The sequence below is a fragment of the Natator depressus genome, chromosome 8, assembly GCF_965152275.1.
Source record: "Natator depressus isolate rNatDep1 chromosome 8, rNatDep2.hap1, whole genome shotgun sequence".
In the NCBI taxonomy this organism is placed as follows: domain Eukaryota; kingdom Metazoa; phylum Chordata; order Testudines; family Cheloniidae; genus Natator; species Natator depressus.
Window position 1 is genome coordinate 90,022,653 of NC_134241.1, and position 20,261 is coordinate 90,042,913.

General features: G+C 42.0%; 1 protein-coding gene across 5 annotated transcripts in view; it reads left to right on the forward strand.

Moving 5' to 3' along the window:
- KANK4 (KN motif and ankyrin repeat domains 4) overlaps positions 1–20,261 on the forward strand; it is a 56,285-nt gene that overhangs the window by 26,851 nt on the left and 9,173 nt on the right. For all 5 annotated transcript variants that reach the window (XM_074961608.1, XM_074961609.1, XM_074961612.1 and 2 more), the window contains exons 3-8: positions 33–2,111; positions 3,158–3,269; positions 7,295–7,525; positions 8,618–8,705; positions 10,637–10,856; positions 14,292–14,434. In XM_074961608.1, the coding sequence (XP_074817709.1) occupies positions 33–2,111; positions 3,158–3,269; positions 7,295–7,525; positions 8,618–8,705; positions 10,637–10,856; positions 14,292–14,434 (2,873 nt within the window). The remainder of the gene's footprint in view (positions 1–32; positions 2,112–3,157; positions 3,270–7,294; positions 7,526–8,617; positions 8,706–10,636; positions 10,857–14,291; positions 14,435–20,261) is intronic.

Here is a 20,261-nt window from a genome sequence, read left to right on the forward strand (position 1 = left end):
TTTTTAAAATTTAATGTCTCGTTTTATTTCAGCTGGCGATCAGCCATCAAAACCTGCTGAGGATAAAGATCAACCCAGAAGTCTCCCTTATTCTGTTGAAACACCATATGGCTTCCACTTAGACCTTGACTTTCTGAAATATGTGGATGACATTGAAAAAGGAAATACCATTAAAAGGGTTCACATTCACAGGAAGGCCAAGCAGCCAAAGTTCAGCACACTGCCTCGGAATTTCAGCCTGCCTGAGAATAGATCCCGTGCATATGCTTCCTCCCCCAATAAGAGCTGGGCTGCAACCTGTTCATTTGCCCAGAGGAAGGCATCACTAGGGGCAGAAGAAACCACCTGTCTCATCACATCTTATGACTCACCACAATCCTTAACTGCAGAGGAGCCAAGTGATAGAAAAAAGGCCCTTTTAGCAGAGACAATCAGACAAGCAGAGGTCATCCACCATGAAGAAGAGCCTGGCAGCTGTAGAGGGAGGCCACAGCTGTTAAGGGCTTCCAGCATGCCAGCCAAACTTCTACCAAGTAAAAGTTCAGAAGAGGAAAGTCAGTGCTCCAAGCCTGCTCAGCCCTCAGCACTTTCTCAGCCTTGTGATGGAAAGAGCTTCACAGAAATTCCCTTTAGTCCTGCAAAGGAGTCACTGGATTCACACTATTCTGATCGTGTCACATTAAATTTCCCCAAAGAGGCAAGGAATGTGCAAGAGCAAATCAAAGTGGTGTTCTGGGAAAATGAGCAGCTTAAGGGACAACAGGTGAAAGCCATCCCTGAGCTGGGTCACCAACCCCCCGAGCTTCCTAGGGAGAGAATGCAAATCCAATCTCCACATCAAAGCCAGCATTCCGTAGCTCAAGAGCTGCTCCTGGTTACAGACAGTGTAGGAGAGGAATGCTACACACCAGAGACAAATAAATGTCCTGAATTAGTCAAGGATGAATCATTCTCATCAAATGCCCCCAAGTTTATGCATGAAAATGAGAACCGTGACATAACAGAATTAAACATAAGTGAGATCATGCCAAGTGCACCAGAGAAGACTGAAGTTCGAAGCATTTGGGCTAGAGCGACTGAGAAAAACTCAGATCTTGAACCTTTGCTTTGTGACACAGTAGATCCCAGCAGGATCACAGCACTGAAACAACAGATCACTGTTCTGGAGGAGCAACTAAATAGCAAAATAGAGGAACTTGAGCAGATCAGAGTAGTGCTGAAGCAGCAGGGTAGTGAGATCAAAGCAAAGGAGAGAAGCATTAAAATACTGGCAAGCTCCAAAGCTCAACTGGAAGAGAAGCTTTGTCAGGAAAACACCAAAGAAACGGAACCATCCAAGCAGGATGGAAATGTCCTGCAGTACCATGATGCTGCAGTGAACACTGAACTCATACAAGCAAACACGTTTAAGGAGGCCTATGACAAGGGTGTCAATGTTAATATTCCAGTCGCTACAGAATCTGTAGGATGTGGTACCTATGGGGTGGACAACGTGAACTTGCAGGTTAAGGAGTTAAGAAGAATGCCTGTTCATACAGATCAGGAGTTGGCAGATGTTCACACTGGTGTCAGAGAGGAAGGGGCTGCACCTCTTGCCAAACAAAAAGGAACTGGAACTGACACTGAACCCCTTGTCTTTACACCATGCTTCACTGAGCTGAAGATAGATGAACAAATCAATAATGACTGTCAAAATCAAAGGAACAGCTATGACAGACAGTCTTGTGCTGCAAGCTCTCTGACTGGAGAAAGCTGTTCAAGAACAGGAAGAGCTGACTCGAATGGAAATAAACCAGGTGGAAATAAACCAGTTTTTGCCAGGGATGTAAAGCAAGATCTGATTGAGGAGGAAAACCGTACAGAACAAGAAGATTCCTCTGCAGATGATCCCATAGGCCAATATGTTAAAAAAATCCAGGAGCTTTTGCAAGAGCAGTGGACGTGCTTGGAGCACGGATATCCAGAGTTAGCAAGCGCTATTAAACACCCTGCATCGAAGCTTAGTTCCATCCAGAATCAGATAGTTAATTCCTTAAACTTGCTGTTATCTGCCTATTCTACCCAAGCACCATCAGATAAGGAGAATTCGAACACGCAATATCAACAGTTGGGTAAATAACATTGACACAGGTCTAAAAGTATCTGGGCCGATTCTCCTCTCACTTGCACCAGCATCAATCAGGAGAAACCCCGCTGAAGTCAATGGTGTTACATCAATGTAGAGCCAGTGTCAGTGAGATCAGAAACAGGCTCTTTGTGTTTCCTTAAGTATAGATGAGAGAGGTAATCTTTATAGCATGGTGTAACACTTGAAGTTTTACACACAATCTGAACTTTTCGAAGTTCCCTTATGCTACTGAGAGGGACTGGTCTGTCAGATAAAGTTGCTCATAGCTTTTCTTAATTGGGTTTTATGATTCTGCACTTCATTAGTGAACACATGGCCAGATCTTCATCTGGTGTAAATCAGCATTAACTTCAATGGAGCTATGCCAGTTCACACCAGGATGTGGACCATGGTATTTAAAAAGATCTGTGCCCTTTAAGATAAATAACTAATAAATATTCCATGTCAAATTAGGTTATTTTATTCTTTTGGGACCTGATCCTCATTTACATTGTTTCCTCTACACTGCCAGAGGGGGTATTAGTGTAATTGAATCCAAGGCTTCTATTTTCAAGCAATATAACATGAGAGGATGTGAATTCAGGTGCAGTAATTCATTTCTGTAGTGTTGTATAGAAGGCTGACACTAAGAATGTTACCAAGGACACTAGGCATGAATTTCAATGACAACATCAGTATCGAAAGACCTAGTTAAGGGGTTGTAGCAGAACATTATTATACCAGTAAAGCCTACTTATATTAGGACAAGATGCAGATACTTACAAAGTCATTTATAGATGTGTGTCAGATCTCCGTCCTTGTTTTAATGGTGGCAGCCCAGATCTCGACTATATACACCTGCCTCTGCAGTTCTGTAAGGTATATAAGGTCGTTCATAAGGTAACATGTAACAGAAACCTAAGATACCTAGATAAGTGTGACATAATTGTGCTTACGCTCTGTAGTTTGTTCCAGGCATACAATAAAGTTGAGACTAACAATTATGACAACATAGATACTTTCTTAATCTGTGATTTTGTATTTTGCTAGAAATCTCGCCAACCACAAGTCTTAAATCAATCATGAAAAAGAAAGGTTATGGTTTCCATGCAGGAAGTAATGGGACCAAAAAGAATCTTCAGTTTGTTGGGGTAAATGGTGGGTAAGCATCAGTTAAGAAGATAAAACTGCCTTTTCACGTACAGTATTATCCTCATCTGTCTCTCTCAGGAAATATAATCCTCCCGTCCCCAAATCTTTAATTAAAAGGCCATTTGCAATGTCATCTCTTTTATCCCTTCTTCAATCTAATATCGATAACTTTGCAGTAAAACCTGATGGGAAAGACTGGGACATTGGTACTTTACAGAAATAATGAATGGTACTGGATTGACATCCTTGAAGACTCAAGTCGTCTGCTCACAGGTCATTTAGGGCTTGATCCAAAACCTCAAAGCCATTGGGAATCTTTCCATTAACTTGCATCAAGTCTGTACTGGCCAGACAGCCACAACCTGCCATCAAAAATGGCTCAGTATTGGCCTAGAAGAAGTTCTATCTATGCCTATTCAGTCCTTGGTCTCTCTATAACGACAGCCAACAAAAGTGCCAGTTAGTGCTGTGATAGGAGTGGCGATTATGTGAACACTTATTCACTAAGAACTGAACAGAGACCAATATATGTAATATATTTTCATTATTATCAGCTTGGAAACTCAGAGTCTGATCCAATTCCTGCTCAAGTAAATGAGAGTTCTTCAGTTGATTGCAGTGGGAGATGGATGAGGCTCTACACTAGCAGGTAAGTCAGGTACTGAAAGAAAGGATGCTCCAGTTGTTGAGGCATTCACCTGGATCCTGGGGGATCCAGGTTTAATTCCCTGCACTGTCATTGGTTTCCTCTGTGATGTTGGGCAAGTCACTTAATCTCTCTCTGCCTCAGTTCTGCAACTGCAAAATGGGGATAGTACTTCCCTACCTCACAGGGATATTGTGAGAATAACTACATTAAAAGATTCTGAGGCATTCTGATACTACATTAGCGCGGGCCCCATAAGTATATAAGATAGAAATTGCAATATGGAATTTTTCACAGTTACATCCAATCTAATTTGCACTCAGCAAAATCCATGACCATCATAAGAGTAATGCATTCGTGAACTCAGCTGAATTTCTTGTGGACCAAAGTCATAGAATCAATATCAGGGTTGGAAGGGACCTCAGGAGGTCATCTAGTCCAACCCCCTGCTCAAAGCAGGACCAATCCCCAACTAAATCATCCCAGCCAGGGCTGTGTCAAGCCTGACCTTAAAAACTTCTAAGGAAGGAGATTCCACCACCTCCCTAGGTAATGCATTCCAGTTTTTCACCACCCTCCTAGTGAAAAAGTTTTTCCTAATATCCAATCTAAAACTCCCCCACTGCAACTTGAGACCATTACTCCTCGTTCTGTCATCTGCTACCACTGAGAATAGTCTAGATCCATCCTCTTTGGAACCCCCTTTCAGGTAGTTGAAAGCAGCTATCAAATCCCTCCTCATTCTTCTCTTCCGCAGACTAAACAATCCCAGATCCCTCAGCCTCTCCTCATAAGTCATGTTTTCCAGTCCTCTAATCATTTTTGTTGCCCTCCGCTGGATGTTTTCCAATTTTTCCACATCCTTCTTGTAGTGTGGGGCCCAAAACTGGACACAGTACTCCAGATGAGGCCTCACCGATGTCGAATAGAGGGGAACGATCACGTCCCTCCATCTGCTGGCAATGCCCCTACTTATACAGCCCAAAATGCCGTTAGCCTTCTTGGCAACAATAGCACACTGTTGACTCATATCCAGCTTCTCGTCCACTGTAACTCGTAGGTCCTTTTCTGCAGAACTGCTGCCTAGCCATTCGGTCCCCAATCTGTAGTGGTGCATGGGATTCTTCCGTCCTAAGTGCAGGACTCTGCACTTGTCCTTGTTGAACCTCATCAGATTTCTCTTGGCCCAATTCTCTAATTTGTCCAGGTCCCTCTGTATCCTATCCCTGCCCTCCAGCGTATCTACCACTCCTCCTAGTTTAGTGTCGTCTGCAAACCTGCTGAGGGTGCAATCCACACCATCCTCCAGATCATTAATGAAGATATTGAACAAAACTGGCCCAAGGACCGACCCTTGGGGCACGTCACTTGATACCGGCTGCCAACTAGACATGGAGCCATTGATCACTACCCGCTGAGCCCGACAATCTAGCCAGCTTTCTATCCACCTTATAGTCCATTCATCCAGCCCATACTTCTTTAACTTGCTGGCAAGAATACTGTGGGAGACCATGTCAAAAGCTTTGCTAAAGTCAAGGAACAACATGTCCACTGCTTTCCCCTCATCCACAGAGCCAGTTATCTCATCATAGAAGGCAATTAAATTAGTCAGGCATGACTTGCCCTTGGTGAATCCATGCTGACTGTTCCTGATCACTTTCCTCTCCTCTAAGTGCTTCAGAATTGATTCCTTGAGGACCTGCTCCATGATTTTTCCAGGGACTGAGGTGAGGCTGACTGGCCTGTAGTTCCCAGGATCCTCCTTCTTCCCTTTTTAAAAAATGGGCACTACATTAGCCTTTTTCCAGTCATATCTCTCAAGCTGGTATGAATTAACATCTTTGCTGAGAGTCTCAGCAGAGAGGCCAAGGATTGAATTGAGACAAAATGGCATTTTACCCTAGAAATGGTCTTTCTGGGCAAGGTCTGAGGCACATTGTTTGGGCAACATGATGGAATCTTACCCCTTTGCCCCCTGTTGTGCTGATTAATTGGCATCTGTTTCCAATGTCGACACTCTGGAAGCTTTCAGGAGCACTTAAAAAAGAAAGTATAAGTAGGCACTCCTTTCAAAGTGAATAAAATTAACGTAGGTTGTATTTGGGCTTGCTCTAGAAGAGATATGCATTTGCCTGTATGCAAATTGTCATCTTACTGGGATAAATTAAAGATCAGTTGTGGGGAAAAGCTGCTGTTTCAGCAGCCAATTATCAAAAGCCACACGCTTAAAGATTTAAATCATGAAGTTATATATTTGATACATGAATGTGTACAGTTATGGATCCTCATCTAATAGCAGTGTCATCTCCTGAGCCTTACAAGTGAAAAGCGGAATGAAACTGTGAAGAGAATGCTGTTCTTTTCATATATGTGCGGAAGTCTACCAACTGTTGCTTCAGGTTTCTTGCCTCAAGCAGTAGAAATAATTGGATAATTTGTCCAAAGGGACTGCAAATAGAATATGCTATAATTAAAAGTGTCCCATACATTAATCAGGTCATTGTGGGCCAAGTTTTCAAAAATAGCTTGTTAAGTTGTGCCCACACAATACGTATACATGTACAAACCAAGGAGTTCTAATTCACGTCTTGCCCATGAAAAGATGCCTATTTGTGTGTGAGTGATAGTTGAGTATTATAACTATTTTAAAAAATGATCACCCAAGGAACAATTACAAAATGCCAACAGAAGTGACTCAGCTGAAGAATTCTTCTGCTGATTTTTATTTATGCTGAAAGATTTATATTTTCCCCTCAATGGGCATGGACTTATGCATGTGAACTTGATCCTTGATTTCTCTCCCTGCACTTACATGTACTGTTGTTTACCCCAGAAGTCACTGCAGTTCAGTGGGTGAGATTCTGTTAGCCTTGCTCATGCTGAGTAGTACCTATTTCACAAGTAGTCATAGAAATCAATGGAATTACTTGTGGAGGAAGGTGGCACTCAACATAAACAAAAAATCAGAATCTGAGCTTCAGTCTGTGAAACGTTTTGGGATCCTTTGGAGCAAAAGGCACCATATACATGTAACATATTAACACCACTGCTCTTAAATTAGCCAAGGTGGAGATGTTCCCTATCCCTAATTTTAGCAGCAAAATGCTTCTGTGGTAGTCCCATTGGCCTGGGAAACAAGACGACTAAAAATTGAACCCAGAGTTCCTGTGTAGTAGGTTTGAACCTCAAAGTTGGGGTCTGGATCTATGGTTTAGGTTTGGTGCCAACCTCTCATATTGACATATTTTTACTGTGTCTAACATGCATGTCACTATGGGCATCACCCAAGGCCCATTGGAGTCATTGAGTGTCTTCAATGGGTATTGGCACAGGCCCTATAGTTGCTGAGGGGGAAGGAAAAGTGAATAATATCTGGTGTCCTCAATTAGTTATGAAACGACGTCAAGTGAAGACACGAGCTGTGAAGATAGCTCATCGGAAGGAAATTCTGACAGCGAGATGGAGAGGAAGTATGACAATTTAGAGCACAGACAGGTGAAAGCTGCCCGTGAAAACAAACATGCCTCAACTGGAGTCTCCCAGAGCACTAGCCATAGAGACAATGAGCCACAGGAACTGGAAGAAATAACAATGGCTAACGCTCAACCCCAGACTGACAGGTAATCAGATAAACAGGCTAATGCACCATATTAGTGATGTTGACTAATGAACAATGGAAAATTGTGATTTTTGGTTCCAAGTTTCAGTGGAAGACTGCAGTCACTTTGTTAGCAGCAAAGTTATTAATACGTTTTGAGAGAAAGAAGCAATATAAGTGACTGATTCTGAGTCATGCAGTACCTGTGTGGCTAGGTTATCATAATGATGCAGATACAGTAGGATAATATTGCTGGACCCATGGCTTTGTCTTAAGTTCTCATTTCATTAAACTTTTTAGAGAGATCTGTGCTTTTCATGGAGAGATAACTCAAACTAAAATTACTAAAACAGGGCTTTCAGTCCTTATATTTTTCCCTGCAAAAAGCATGTTACAATTGCACATTTGCCATATATGTCAATTTTCGAACCACATGCCTAGACATTAGAATATTCATGTTGTGAAAATCAGTGTATCAATGGGAACTTCTGTACCATACTCTAGAGCTATCCACACATCATCACAACCTGTCACGTACTGGTTTAGGACCAGATGCAATGTCAATTAAGGTCAATGGAAAAACTCCCATTGACTTATGTGAGCACTTGAGCAGGCTTTAAACAGCTACATATTTTCTTCAGGTTACTATAGAATCCAAAGTTTCTCATCTTCTAATTTTGTCCCAACAGACATTTAATTAAAAAGAAAAGGAGTACTCGTGGCACCTTAGAGACTAAACAATTTATTTGAGCATAAGCTTTCGTGAGCTACAGCTCACTTCATCGGATGAATCTAATTGTTACTATAGTGGATTTCCTGGAAGATCCGGGAATAAAATTGCTTTTGCATGAATTTTTGTTAAACTGGTTATTTGTAAATATAAAAGACATTTGGTTGCCTATTTAAAATGTACAATCTGTGGCTCTGGTCCTATGAACACTTACGCATATGCTTAACTTTATGCCCACAAGCCTATCAAAGTCAATGGAACAACATGCATAATTGTTTGTTTGCAGCATTGGGGCCTAAAGATACACACTGCAAGTTATCTTCCCAGTTCAGAGCGCACTAGTTCTCTCTTACAATGGATTTATAAGAGTGTTTTCCTTTTTAGATGCAAACCCTCAGAAGATTTTCTTGATGGCTGCCTGTTACTGAGCAAACACCTTTCAGAAATAAGGACCACCAATGACAAACATTTGGTATGGGTATTTTTCAGCTGAATTTAAAATGCAACCCCCCTGTCTGTGCTACATTTAACCATTTAGAGTTTAGATCATCCAGACAACGTTTTGCAGAATTATTGTAGCAAACCATGGGCAGCTTTATAAGGAGAGGTGGGTCAAGGTAACTTCTGTTGTCTAGTTTTGATTTTGAAAGTCAAAACCAACCCAAGGTTTGGTTGTAGATTCATGACCTACAGAAAAAGGGAGAAAACTTTCCAAGCTTCTTCTGGTCAATTGGGCCAGACTAAAACTGACATAAAAATTCCTTTCCCCCTTTAAATAATCTTTCCCTGCTTCTAGACTGCAAGGGAAATAAAATAACAAAAACTATGCAAAAACTCCATCCTGCATATTAAACACATGCTGGATCATGCTGCAAAGCAGTCTGCAACATTGCCAAAATACATATGGGAACTAGATTTCTCCACCCTATGCCAGGGCATAGGCTGAAGCAGTGCCGGGCATAGAACCAGGAGTTGTAACAGGCTTCCAGCATTTCCTCCCACCCCTTTCTGCTGCATCAAGCAGATCTCAGTGCAATAGAATCTGGTACTAACTTTAACTAGCAGAGCACTGGAGAAGGGGAAAAATTTGCCCAGCATCTCCTCCTCTTTCTGTAGCCAAGCAACTGAGGGTAGGGCAAAGGCAGGGCACTAGATCTCCAGGAAGGGCTGGGGTGAGAGGACACACATATCCCTTGCAAAAATGTGACTACATAGTCTGTAAAGAGCCCCTCAGAGAGACACAGCAAATTGACTAACCAGGAGAATGACAATAATGCTTCATTACCTTTTGCTTATTGGGAATTTTTTAAGAGTAGAACAGAGAAAAGTTCTACAGGAGCGTGCCTAATGGGAACACTGAGTGCTGAATCCTATTTGCAAACAAAGGCTGAATCACTTAGAGGAGAAACATGGAGCGCTAAAGAATGTTTTCCCTACTCAAGCTGCTATTTGATTGTTGTACATAGACATAGTTGAGGCCAGTATTTTGGCCCATCCTATATTCTGCACAGGTCAGTAAGGCTGTCCCTTGCTGCCCTACGCCAGCACACTGCAGGTGGCAGCACTGGGGAGAAGCAGCCTCCGCAGAGCCCATGCATGCAGGGGTTGGGGAATGTGCAGAACCTTGGGACAGCCCCCCCCAACAGCTGCCCCAGATGGAGGACACACACACTGTGCCAGGTATAGGGCTGGGGCACAGTGTAGCACTAGAGATGGTGGGATCCAGGAGTCAGATTGTCACTGAATCACAGTTTACTTCCCGGGTTGCTCTTGGGCTAGTTCAGTTGTGCACTTCCCCCTACATGAGGCAAACAGAGAAGCTACAGTTTAGACTTGGATTTATAGAGTATTTAGGATAAAAAAAATTATTATTATTTTATTATTGGAGGTAGGTAAACAGAAGTGGGTAAAATGTTTTCATATAGATGTTAGATTGACGAAGACATATCATTTTAAAAAATAACATCGTTGTTCTAGTTAGCCCATAAAGCAGGATGTAGGAGATGAGCTCAGATTTATTTGTATCCACTAATGTATCAATAAATATGAATGCTGCTTGAGTTAAAGTCTAGTGATAACTTGCCCATGAGAAAATTTTTCCATGTATTCATATGTAGAACTAGTCACTTTAGTTCCCTGAGGGTTGCCATTTTTCAATTAAAAACAAACTAATCAAGCCAATAACAAACTACCTCTATTTTTAAAGATGTTGCTGTATTGTCTTTGCTAAAACAAATCACCCTTTTGCACTGCCAATAAATGTAAAGTTTTCTTTACCAGCCACAAAGTGAAAACACCAGCCAGGGACCAACCCTTGGGTAGAGTAATAGCGAAGGGAACTGGCATCATTACTTTTTGAAAAAGTAAGGTCCTGAAAGTGACTGTGAAATGTTGGTGTTTTAGAGACACATCTTAAACACTGTCTGTCAAGAGTGGTTCCGAATCTCTAGTAGGAAATCCTCCAGCCCTGAGGTTGTTGCAGCTTATCTCAAAGAATTCAAAGCAATTCATCCCCAGCTACTGAAGATGATCATAAACTTGGCAGATGGAAACGGGAATACAGCTCTTCATTACAGTGTTTCCCATTCCAACTTTCTGATTGTGAAGCTTCTACTAGATACAGGTGGGAACTAATGCTGCTGTTGTTGTTTTTGTCTGGGGTGGGAGGGAAAGGTTGGTACTTGCCAATTATTTCATATAATCACATTTAATATCTTTTTCAGATTTAAAAATCTGGCCACAATTTAAGGGCCAAATCCTGGAAAACTTATTACCCAGCATGTGGCTGATCTAGTAAGATTGGAGTCAGTGATTGTCCTTCCATTGGCTTCAGTAGGAGTTGGATTGGGCCCCTAGATTTTTAAAGATATTTAGATGCCTGAAGATGCAGCTAGACATCTAGTGGGATTTCAACGGGAGTTAAGTGCCTAGGTGCTTTTGAAAATCCCACTGGGTGTCTAGCTGCATCTTCAGGCACCTAAATACATTTAAATATTTGGCCTTTAGTGCTTACTTCAGTGGGACTAATCACAGGAGTAAGCATTGTGCTCGGCCGTTCATGTGTGCAAGATCAGACCCTTTGATTGTAATAGTGGCCTCTAGCTCAGCAGCCAGAACTGCATTCTAAACTATTGAACTTTTAGCTCATACTGTAAAGAATTAAACTTCCAGCTGAGATTTTATCAGATAAAATGCAGGCACTTTCCAGACAGAATAATGAAGCTTTTTGCCTTTCTTGGTTGGCAAGACAATCTGTTAAATGTTAGGAGAATGGCATATTATCATACACATCTATAAACCCATTGTTTAACAGACTTCCAAGCAACCCCAGAATATTGAGAGAAGTTTGTTCTGGTCTTTTAGAAAATACCCCAAAGCGACTAAGCTCAAAGGGCAATACTTAAATGTTTAGGCACAGTAAATAAGAAGGCTGAGAATATAACAGCACACACTGGAACAGTAGGAGTGATGAATTTCTTAATAGAATTAGCCTATTTGTTGTGTATAAAATGAACGGAAACTTGTCAAGAGCATAAAAGTGTCAGAATTAGAATAGTACAAATTGCATGCTGCATCTGTATTTAGATCAGCTACTGAAACATATTTACTATGAATGTTCATTCACATTTTGAAACAAATTTATCTTGAATGTGTTCACACCCCAGGCTGCCAAAGAAGGGTGACCAGTTAGCAAGTGTGGAAAATCGGGACGGCTGGCGAGGGGGATGATAAGGTCCTCTGGGTATGGGTAATAGGGTCCTATATAAAACAAAGCCCCTAATATTGGGACATCTGGTCACCCTAAGCCAAAGTGATGTGAAAGAGCCAATGTAACTCAAAATCAGACCCCAAATCTGCTTAGTTTACAGATCAAAAGAAGATTTTTCCAACTGCTTGCGCTTGCAAGTTCAGCCTAAAACATCATTTGAAAAGCAAGCCATGTTCTTTCAGGTCTGCACTTCATCACTAGCAATCTCGATTCATCACTGGCAAGTTTCCTGAGGTTGTGCAAGCAAAGACGGTCAGAATCCAGCTTGCTGTTCCATAGCTATATCAGCACTGTAATGTTAACATTAGTAAAACTTGGTTATAGGAGCAACCTAAGAAGATCAGATTTAGGATGCATATTGGGTGAAATTCACTCCTCTGCTGCACTACTTACGCCCTATTCTGAGAACTTAAATGAGTGGTTCATAGGTCTGGAACTGGCCTTCAGCACAGGGGCAAATGTCACCCATACAAAGCAATGATGGCAGGAGCATAGTGCCATTTTGTTCAGAATAACTTTGATGATCATAACCCAACTTAAAAATGCTTAGAAACAAAATTCCAAGTAGCTCGGAGCAATACATAACATCCAGCGACTTCTGTACTTACAGCCAACTTACTCAGTCTTCAAGTCACTTGGACCCAGATCCTCAAAGGTAATTAGGTGCTTAAACTCCCATTGAAATCAATAGGATTTTTGCCATTTTTTTCACTGGGAGTAGGAGCAGTTCCTAAGTCACTCACAAACTTGCCTCAAAACCAGGGGTGAAAGTAAGTTAGAGGACTTACCGGTACGCCGGAGTCCTGAGCAGGGGGTGCGGCCTCAACCAGAAGAGGCAGGGCCTTAAATCCCCAGGCCCTTTAAATCTTGATTTAAAGGGCCAGGGCTCCAGCTGCAGCAGCGGCTGGCGCTCCGGGGCCCTTTAAATCCCTGATGGAGCCCGGCCACCGCTACTCCAGGGCTTTAAATTGCCCTCTCTGAAAGCTGGTCCTGGTATGGTGCACCGGCTCTTACCAGTACGCCATACCGGGCGTACTGGCTTACTTTCACCTCTGCTCAAAACACAACTCCTCTGTTAGGCCACTGATCAAGCAATGGGTCATTCCTGCCCGAATAAGAACTACTGCATCCATCTCTTAAACGTTGGCTACAAGTAATACTTACAGCTTTTCATATTTGAGTCTCTGCTTCTCTTTTTTACTTCTTCTTTTCTCAGTTTGCTTCTCCATGTTATCTACTGACTTTCCCCCCCGACCTCTGCACTCTGTTTTCCCCCCCTTCCACACATGATAGTGCGGGTCTCTCTCCATTTCAGGTCTAGGCAAGAAAAATTACCCCACATATCTTCTCAGGGCCTAGTTCTGCTCTCAGCGCAGTCAGCAGAAAAGCTCCCATTAATTTCATTGGGGAAATGATCAATCTCCATATTTTCCTTTTCTATTTTTTCTGCTTGTCTTTTACTTCTCTCGCCTCTCTTTTGGTTGTCACATTTTCTATAATTGCTATAATTAAATGATTTCTCTACTCAGCTTTTCTCCTTCTACTTCATTTGTTTCGCTGCTCTGCATTACCCCTACTTGATTATCTCTTCTCTTCCAGTGTTTCTCTTTCTACTCTTTTCTCTCTATTTTCAGGTTTCAGAGTAGCAGCCGTGTTAGTCTGTATCTGCAAAAAGAAGAGGAGTACTTGTGGCACCTTAGAGACTAACAAATTTATTTGAGCACAAGCTTTCATGAGCTACAGCTCACTTCATTGGATGCTTATGCTCAAATAAATTTGACAGTCTCTAAGGTGCCACGAGTCCTCCTTTTCTCTACTTTCAGTTTCTCTGCCATTTTGGGTTCCTTCTCTCTTTCCTTCACATTCTTCCTTTCTTCCCTCCCTTTTTTCTGACCAGCTGATCTTTAGCATTTTCTCTGTGATCCACATAGTTTCCTCAGCTGAGCCTTAGTGCGCGGTTTGCCTGGCTTGCATGCACCTGAAAGTGACTGCCACCGAACTCAGCGCAAAAATCAGTATCTCAAGTCGTGACCATCAACCACTGCCTTTGCTATAGCTTCAGCTTTCTAGGCCCCTCACTTTCAGATCTCAACATTAATGTGAGATCAGTTTTTTAAAAAATATTTTAAAAGAGCAGATTCCTGTGACGATGCAACTGGCCATAAATGACCTAAAATTTCTTCCAAGGTATCTGTTATCCATCTGTAAATAGTGTATTGTGTTTTGGCTACGTCACTCAACCCTGCACTATCTGTAGATTTTCAGGACTTTTTCACCCCTCATCTTTAGGTGTTTGTGATGTGGACCATCAAAATAAAGCTGGATATACTGCAGTGATGATCACACCACTGGCATCAGCAGAAAGTGATGAAGACATGGAGGTGGTCTTAAAGCTGTTGAAAGAAGGGAACATAAACATACGGGCAAGTCAGGTACATAACAATCATCAACAGTCCCTGTTTGTTTGTACAAGTGAACATAGACTTGAAAAGATAATGGAGCAAATAATTAAGTAATCAATTTGCAAAGAGCTAGAAGATAAGAAGGTGATAAGTAACAGTTGGCATGGATTTATCAAGAACAAATCCGGTCAGACCAACCTAATAGCTTTCTTTGACAGGGTAACAAGCCTTGTGGATAGGGGGGAACTGGTAGATGTGGTAATCTTGACTTTAGTAAGGCTTTTGACTGTCTTGCATGACCTTCTCATAAACAAACTAGGGAAATGCAACCCAGACGGAGTTACTATACCGGGGTGACTAACTTGAGCCTGAGAAGGAGCCAGAATTTACCAATGTACATTGCCAAAGAGCCACAGTAAAACTTCAGCTCCCCCCTCTCCCCGCGCAGCTCCCAGCCCCTCCTGCCCACCGGCAGCCCCGCTGATCAGAGCCTCCCGCTCCCTCCCCACACCCCCCGATCACCTGTTTCATGGTGTGCAGGAGGCTCTGGGGGGGAGGGGGAGGAGCAAGGGCATGGCAGACTCAGGGGAGGGGGCGGGAAGGGGTGGAGTGGGGGCAGGGCCTGTGGCAGAGCCAGGGGTTGAGCAATGAGCACCCTCCGGCACATTGGAAAGTTGGCGCCTGTAGCCCCAGCCCCGGAGTCGGTGCCTATAACAAGGAGCCGCATATTAACTTCCGAAGAGCCGCATGTGGCTCCGGAGCCAGAGGTTGGCTACCCCTGTACTATACGGCGGGTGCATAACTGGCTGGAAAAAAACGTTCCCAGAAAGTAGTTATCAATGATCCACAGTCAAGCTGGAAGAACATATAGAGTGGGGTCCTGCAGGGATCAGTTCTAGGTCCAGTTCTGTTCAATGTCTTCATCAATGATTTAGATAATGGCATAGAGAGTGTACTTATGGGAAGGGTTGCAAGTGCTTTAGAGGATAGGATTAAAATTCAAAATGATCTGGACAATCTGGAGAAGTGGTCTGAAGTAAGTAGGATGAAATTCAATATGGAGAAATGCAAAGTACTCCACTTAGGAAGGAACAATCAGTTGCACACTGACACAATGGGAAATGACTGCCTAGGAAGGAGTACTGCAGAAAAGGAGCTGGGAGTCATAGTGGATCACAATCTAAATATGAGTGAATAGTGTAACACCATTGCAAAAAAAGCAAACATCATTCTGGGAGGAGTATTAGCAGGACTGTTGTAAGCAAGCCACAATACATAATTCTTCTGCTCTACTCTGCGTTGATCAGGCCTCAGCTGGAGTATTGTGTCCAGTTCTGGGCACCACATTTCAGGAAGGCTGTGGACAAATTAGGGAGAGTCCAGAGGAGAGCAACAAAAGTGATTGAAGTCTAGAAAATATGGCCTATGCAGGAAGATTGAAAAAATTGGGTTTGTTTACTCTGGAGAAGAGATGACAGAAAGGAGACATGATAACAGTTTTCAAGTACATAAAAGGTTGTTACAAGGAGGCAGGAGATTAATTGTTCTACTTAATCTCTGAGGATGGGACAAGAAGCAATGGTATTAAGTTGCAGCAAGGGTAGTTTAGGTTGGACACTAGAAAAAACTTCCTGTCTGGGTGGTTAAACACTGGAATAAATTGCCATCATTGGTTATTTTTAAGAGCAGGTTAGATAAACACCTGTCAGGGATGGTCTAGATAGTACTTTGTCCTGCCATGAGTGCAGGGGACTGGATTAGATGACCTCTCAAGGTCCCTTCTAGTCTTACAATTCTATGATTCGAAGTTTTTATACAGAATATATTTGTGAACTAGATGATGCATGGAAACCATAGGGATTGGTTCCCTTCCAACCCCAAACTACAGGATTCACTTGGCAAACCCATTCACAAGCCAAACCCTGCAGGGTTCATACCACCCTAATTATAATCATACCTGTCTGATTCCTATTACTTACTCCCAGTGTGAGTTCAGATTGAATAAAGAGGTGAAAGAACTGGCTAAACAAGACAACTTTGAGATGTATTTATTGTGTAATTAATTAAGTCTCAGTGCATATGGGAACTAGCCTTATAAAGATGTGCATTGTAGAACCTTCTAGATGCTAATTCAGCCAGAGTAACTACATATGTTTAATACTCCTCATATTTATTTCCTTCATAATTATATCCCCTTAAAGATCCTTATAGGGAGAATAAATCAAGCATTACAGCATGCTTACACCATCGACCCTTAACCAGGGAGCGGGGCTACTCAGAAAGACCAGGGCTTTAAAAAGCCTACTCCTAAGCGACCAGAGGAGCTAGTGAATAGGGGAGTTTTGCAAGGGAGTTTACAGGGGGAGTGTGAGGGAGGGGCTACATACACGTAACATTCCTTAAACTTCTTTAAACTTAAAGCCCAAAACACTCCTTGATAAAAACAAAACAACAACAAAGTAACAAGGTTCAGGAGTAAAAAGAGAATGCAGGCCGAAGTCCAGCAAGAGAGTGGGGGCTACCCAGTTTATTGCACCCAGTGCAGCATGTATGATTAGCTGCCCTAAGGGAAGGATAGAAGAGAGGTCCTGGAGGCCAAATTTAGGCTGCTATATAAGAGATTGAAGTCCAGGACCTCCATGGTAGCGTTCTCTGAAATGCTTCCAGTTCCACGCGCAGGGCCAGTTAGACAGGCAGAACTGCAGGCTCTCAATGTGTGGATGAGTTGATGGTGTAGGGAGGAGGGATTTTGATTTATTAGGAACTGGGGAATCTTTGGGGAAAGGGGGAGCCTATACAGGAAGGATGGGCTCCACTTAAGCCAAAATGGAACCAGATTGCTGGCGCTTAAAATTAAAAAGGTCGTAGAGCAGTTTTTAAACTTAGGGCTGAGGGAAAGCTGACAGGTGTGGAGGAGCACATGGTTCGGACAGAGATATCCCTTAGGGGAGGGTCTAGAAATGGAGATTCCCTATGTCCTAATAAGGAAGAGAGGAAGGAAGATGATAAAATACAGGTAAGATCTGATGGGAAACAGTTAAAAGAAAAAAAGGCCCATTCAATTACATCATGTAATGGCAGGCAGCTAAAAAGTGACAAGTTTTTAAAGTGCTTATATACCAATACTAGAAGTCTAAATAATAAGATGGGCCTCGTATTAAATGAGGATATTGAAATGAGGATATTGATATAATAGGCATCACAGAAACTTAGTGGACTGAGGATAATCAATGGGACACAGTAATACAAGGGTAAAAAATATGTGAGAAGGACAGAACAGGTCGTGCTGGTGGGGGAGTGGCACTATATGTGAAAGAAAGCGTAGAATCAAATGAAGTAAAAATCTTAAATGAACCAAACTGTACCATAGAATCTCTATGGATAGTAATTCCATGCTTGAATAATAAGAATATAGCAGTTGAGATATATTACAGACCACCTGACCAGGATGGTGATAGTGACTGTTAAATACTCAGGGTGATTAGAGCAGCTATTAGAATAAAAACTCAATAATAATGGGGGATTTCAACTATCCCCATACTGACTGGGTACGTATCACCTCAGGAAGGGAGGCAGAGATAAAGTTTCTTGACACCTTAAATGGCTGCCTCTTGAAGCAGCTAGTCCTGGAACCTACAAGAGGAAAGGAAATTCTTGATTTAGTCCTAAGTGGAGCACAGGATCAGGTCCAAGAGGTGAATATAGCTGGACCGCTTGGTAATAGTGACCATAATATAATTAAATTTAACATCCCTGTGGCAGGGAAAACGCCACAGTGGCCCAACACTGTAGCATTTAATTTCAGAAAGGGGAACTACACAAAAACAGGAGGTTAGTTAAACAGAAATTAAAAGTTACAGCACCAGAAGTAAAATCCCTGCAATCGGCGTGGAAACTTTTTAAAGACACCATAATAGAGGCTCAACTTAAATGTATATCCCAAATTAAAAAACATAGTAAGAGAACCAAAAAAGAGCTACCATGGCTAAACAACAAAGTAAAAGAAGCAGTGAGAGGCAAAAAGGCATCCTTTAAAAAGTGGAAGTTAAATCCTAGTGAGGAAAATAGAAAGGAGCATAAACTCTGGCAAATGGAGTGTAAAAATATAATTAGGAAGGCCAAAAAAGAATTTGAAGAACAGCTAGCCAAAGACTAAAAAAGTAATAGCAAAAAATGTTTTAAGAACATCAGAAGCAGGAAGCCTGCTAAACAACCAGTGGGGCCACTGATGATTGAGATGCTAAAGGAGCACTCAAGGACGATAAGGCTACTGTGGAGAAACTAAATGAATTCTTTGCATCGGTCTTCACGGTTGAGGATGTGAGGGAGATTCCCAAACCAGAACCATTCTTTTTAGGTGACAAATCTGAGGAACTGTCCCAGATTGAGGTGTCATTAGAGGAGGTTTTGGAACAAATTGATAAATTAAACAGCAATAAGTCACCAGGACCAGATGGTTTCCACCCAAGAGTTCTGAAGGAACTCAAATGTGAAACTGCAGGGCTACTAACTGTCATCTGTAACCTATCATTTAAATCAGCTTCTGTACTAAATGACTGGAGGATAGCTAATGTGACACCAATTTTTAAAAAGGGCTCCAGAGGTGACCCCGGCAATTACAGGCCTGTAAGCCTGACTTCAGCACTGGGAAAACTGGTTGAAACTATCATAAAGAACAAAATTGTCAGACACATAGATGATCATAATTTGTTGGGGAACAGTCAACATGGTTTTTGTAAAGGGAAATCATGCCTCACCAATCTACTAGAATTCTTTCAGGGGGTCAACAAGCATGTGGACAAAGGAGATCCGGAGGATATAGTGTATTTAGATTTTCAGAAAGCCTTTGACAAGGTCCCTCACCAAACGCTCTTAAGCAAAGTAAGCAGTCATGGGATAAGAGGGAAGGTTCTCTCATGGATTGGTAACTGGTTAAAAGATAGGAAACAAAGGGTAGGAATAAATGGTCAGTTTTCAGAATGGAGATAGGTAAATAATGGTGTCCCCCAGGGATCTGTACTGGGCCCAGTCCTATTCAACATATTCATAAATGATCTGGAAAAAAGGGGTAAACAGTGAGGTGGCAAAATTTGCAGATGATACAAAACTACTCAAGATAGTTAAGTCCCAAGCAGACTGCAAAGAGCTACAAAAGGATCTCACAAAACTGGGTGACTGGGCAACAAAATGGCAGCTGAAATTCAATGTTGATAAATGCAAAGTAATGCACAGTGGAAAACATAATCCCAACTATACATATAAAATGATGGGGTCTAAATTAGCTGTTACCACTAAAGAAAGAGATCTTGGAGTCATTGTGGATAGTTCTCTGAAAATATCCACTCAATGTGCAGCGGCAGTCAAAAAAGTGAACAGAATGTTGGGAATCATTAAGAAAGGGATAGATAATAAGGCAGAAAATATCAGATTGCCGCTATATAAATCCATGGTACACCCACATCTTGAATACTGTGTGCAGTTGTGGTCACCCCATCTCAAAAAAGATACATTGGACTTGGAAAAGGTTCAGAGAAGAGCAGCAAAAATTATCAGGGGTATGGAATGGCTGCTGTATGAGGAGAGATTAATAAGACTGGGACTTTTCAGCTTGGAATAGAGACGACTAAGGGGGGATAGGATAGAGGTCTATACAATCGTGACTGGTGTGGAGAAAGTAAATAAGGAAGTGTTATTTACTCCTTCTCATAACACAAGAACTAGGGGCCACCAAATGAAATTAATAGGCAGCAGGTTTAAAATAAACAAAAGGAAGTATTTTTTCCACACAACTCATATCAACCTGTGAAACTCCTTGCCAGAGGATGTTGTGAAGGCCAAGACTATACCAGGGTTCAAA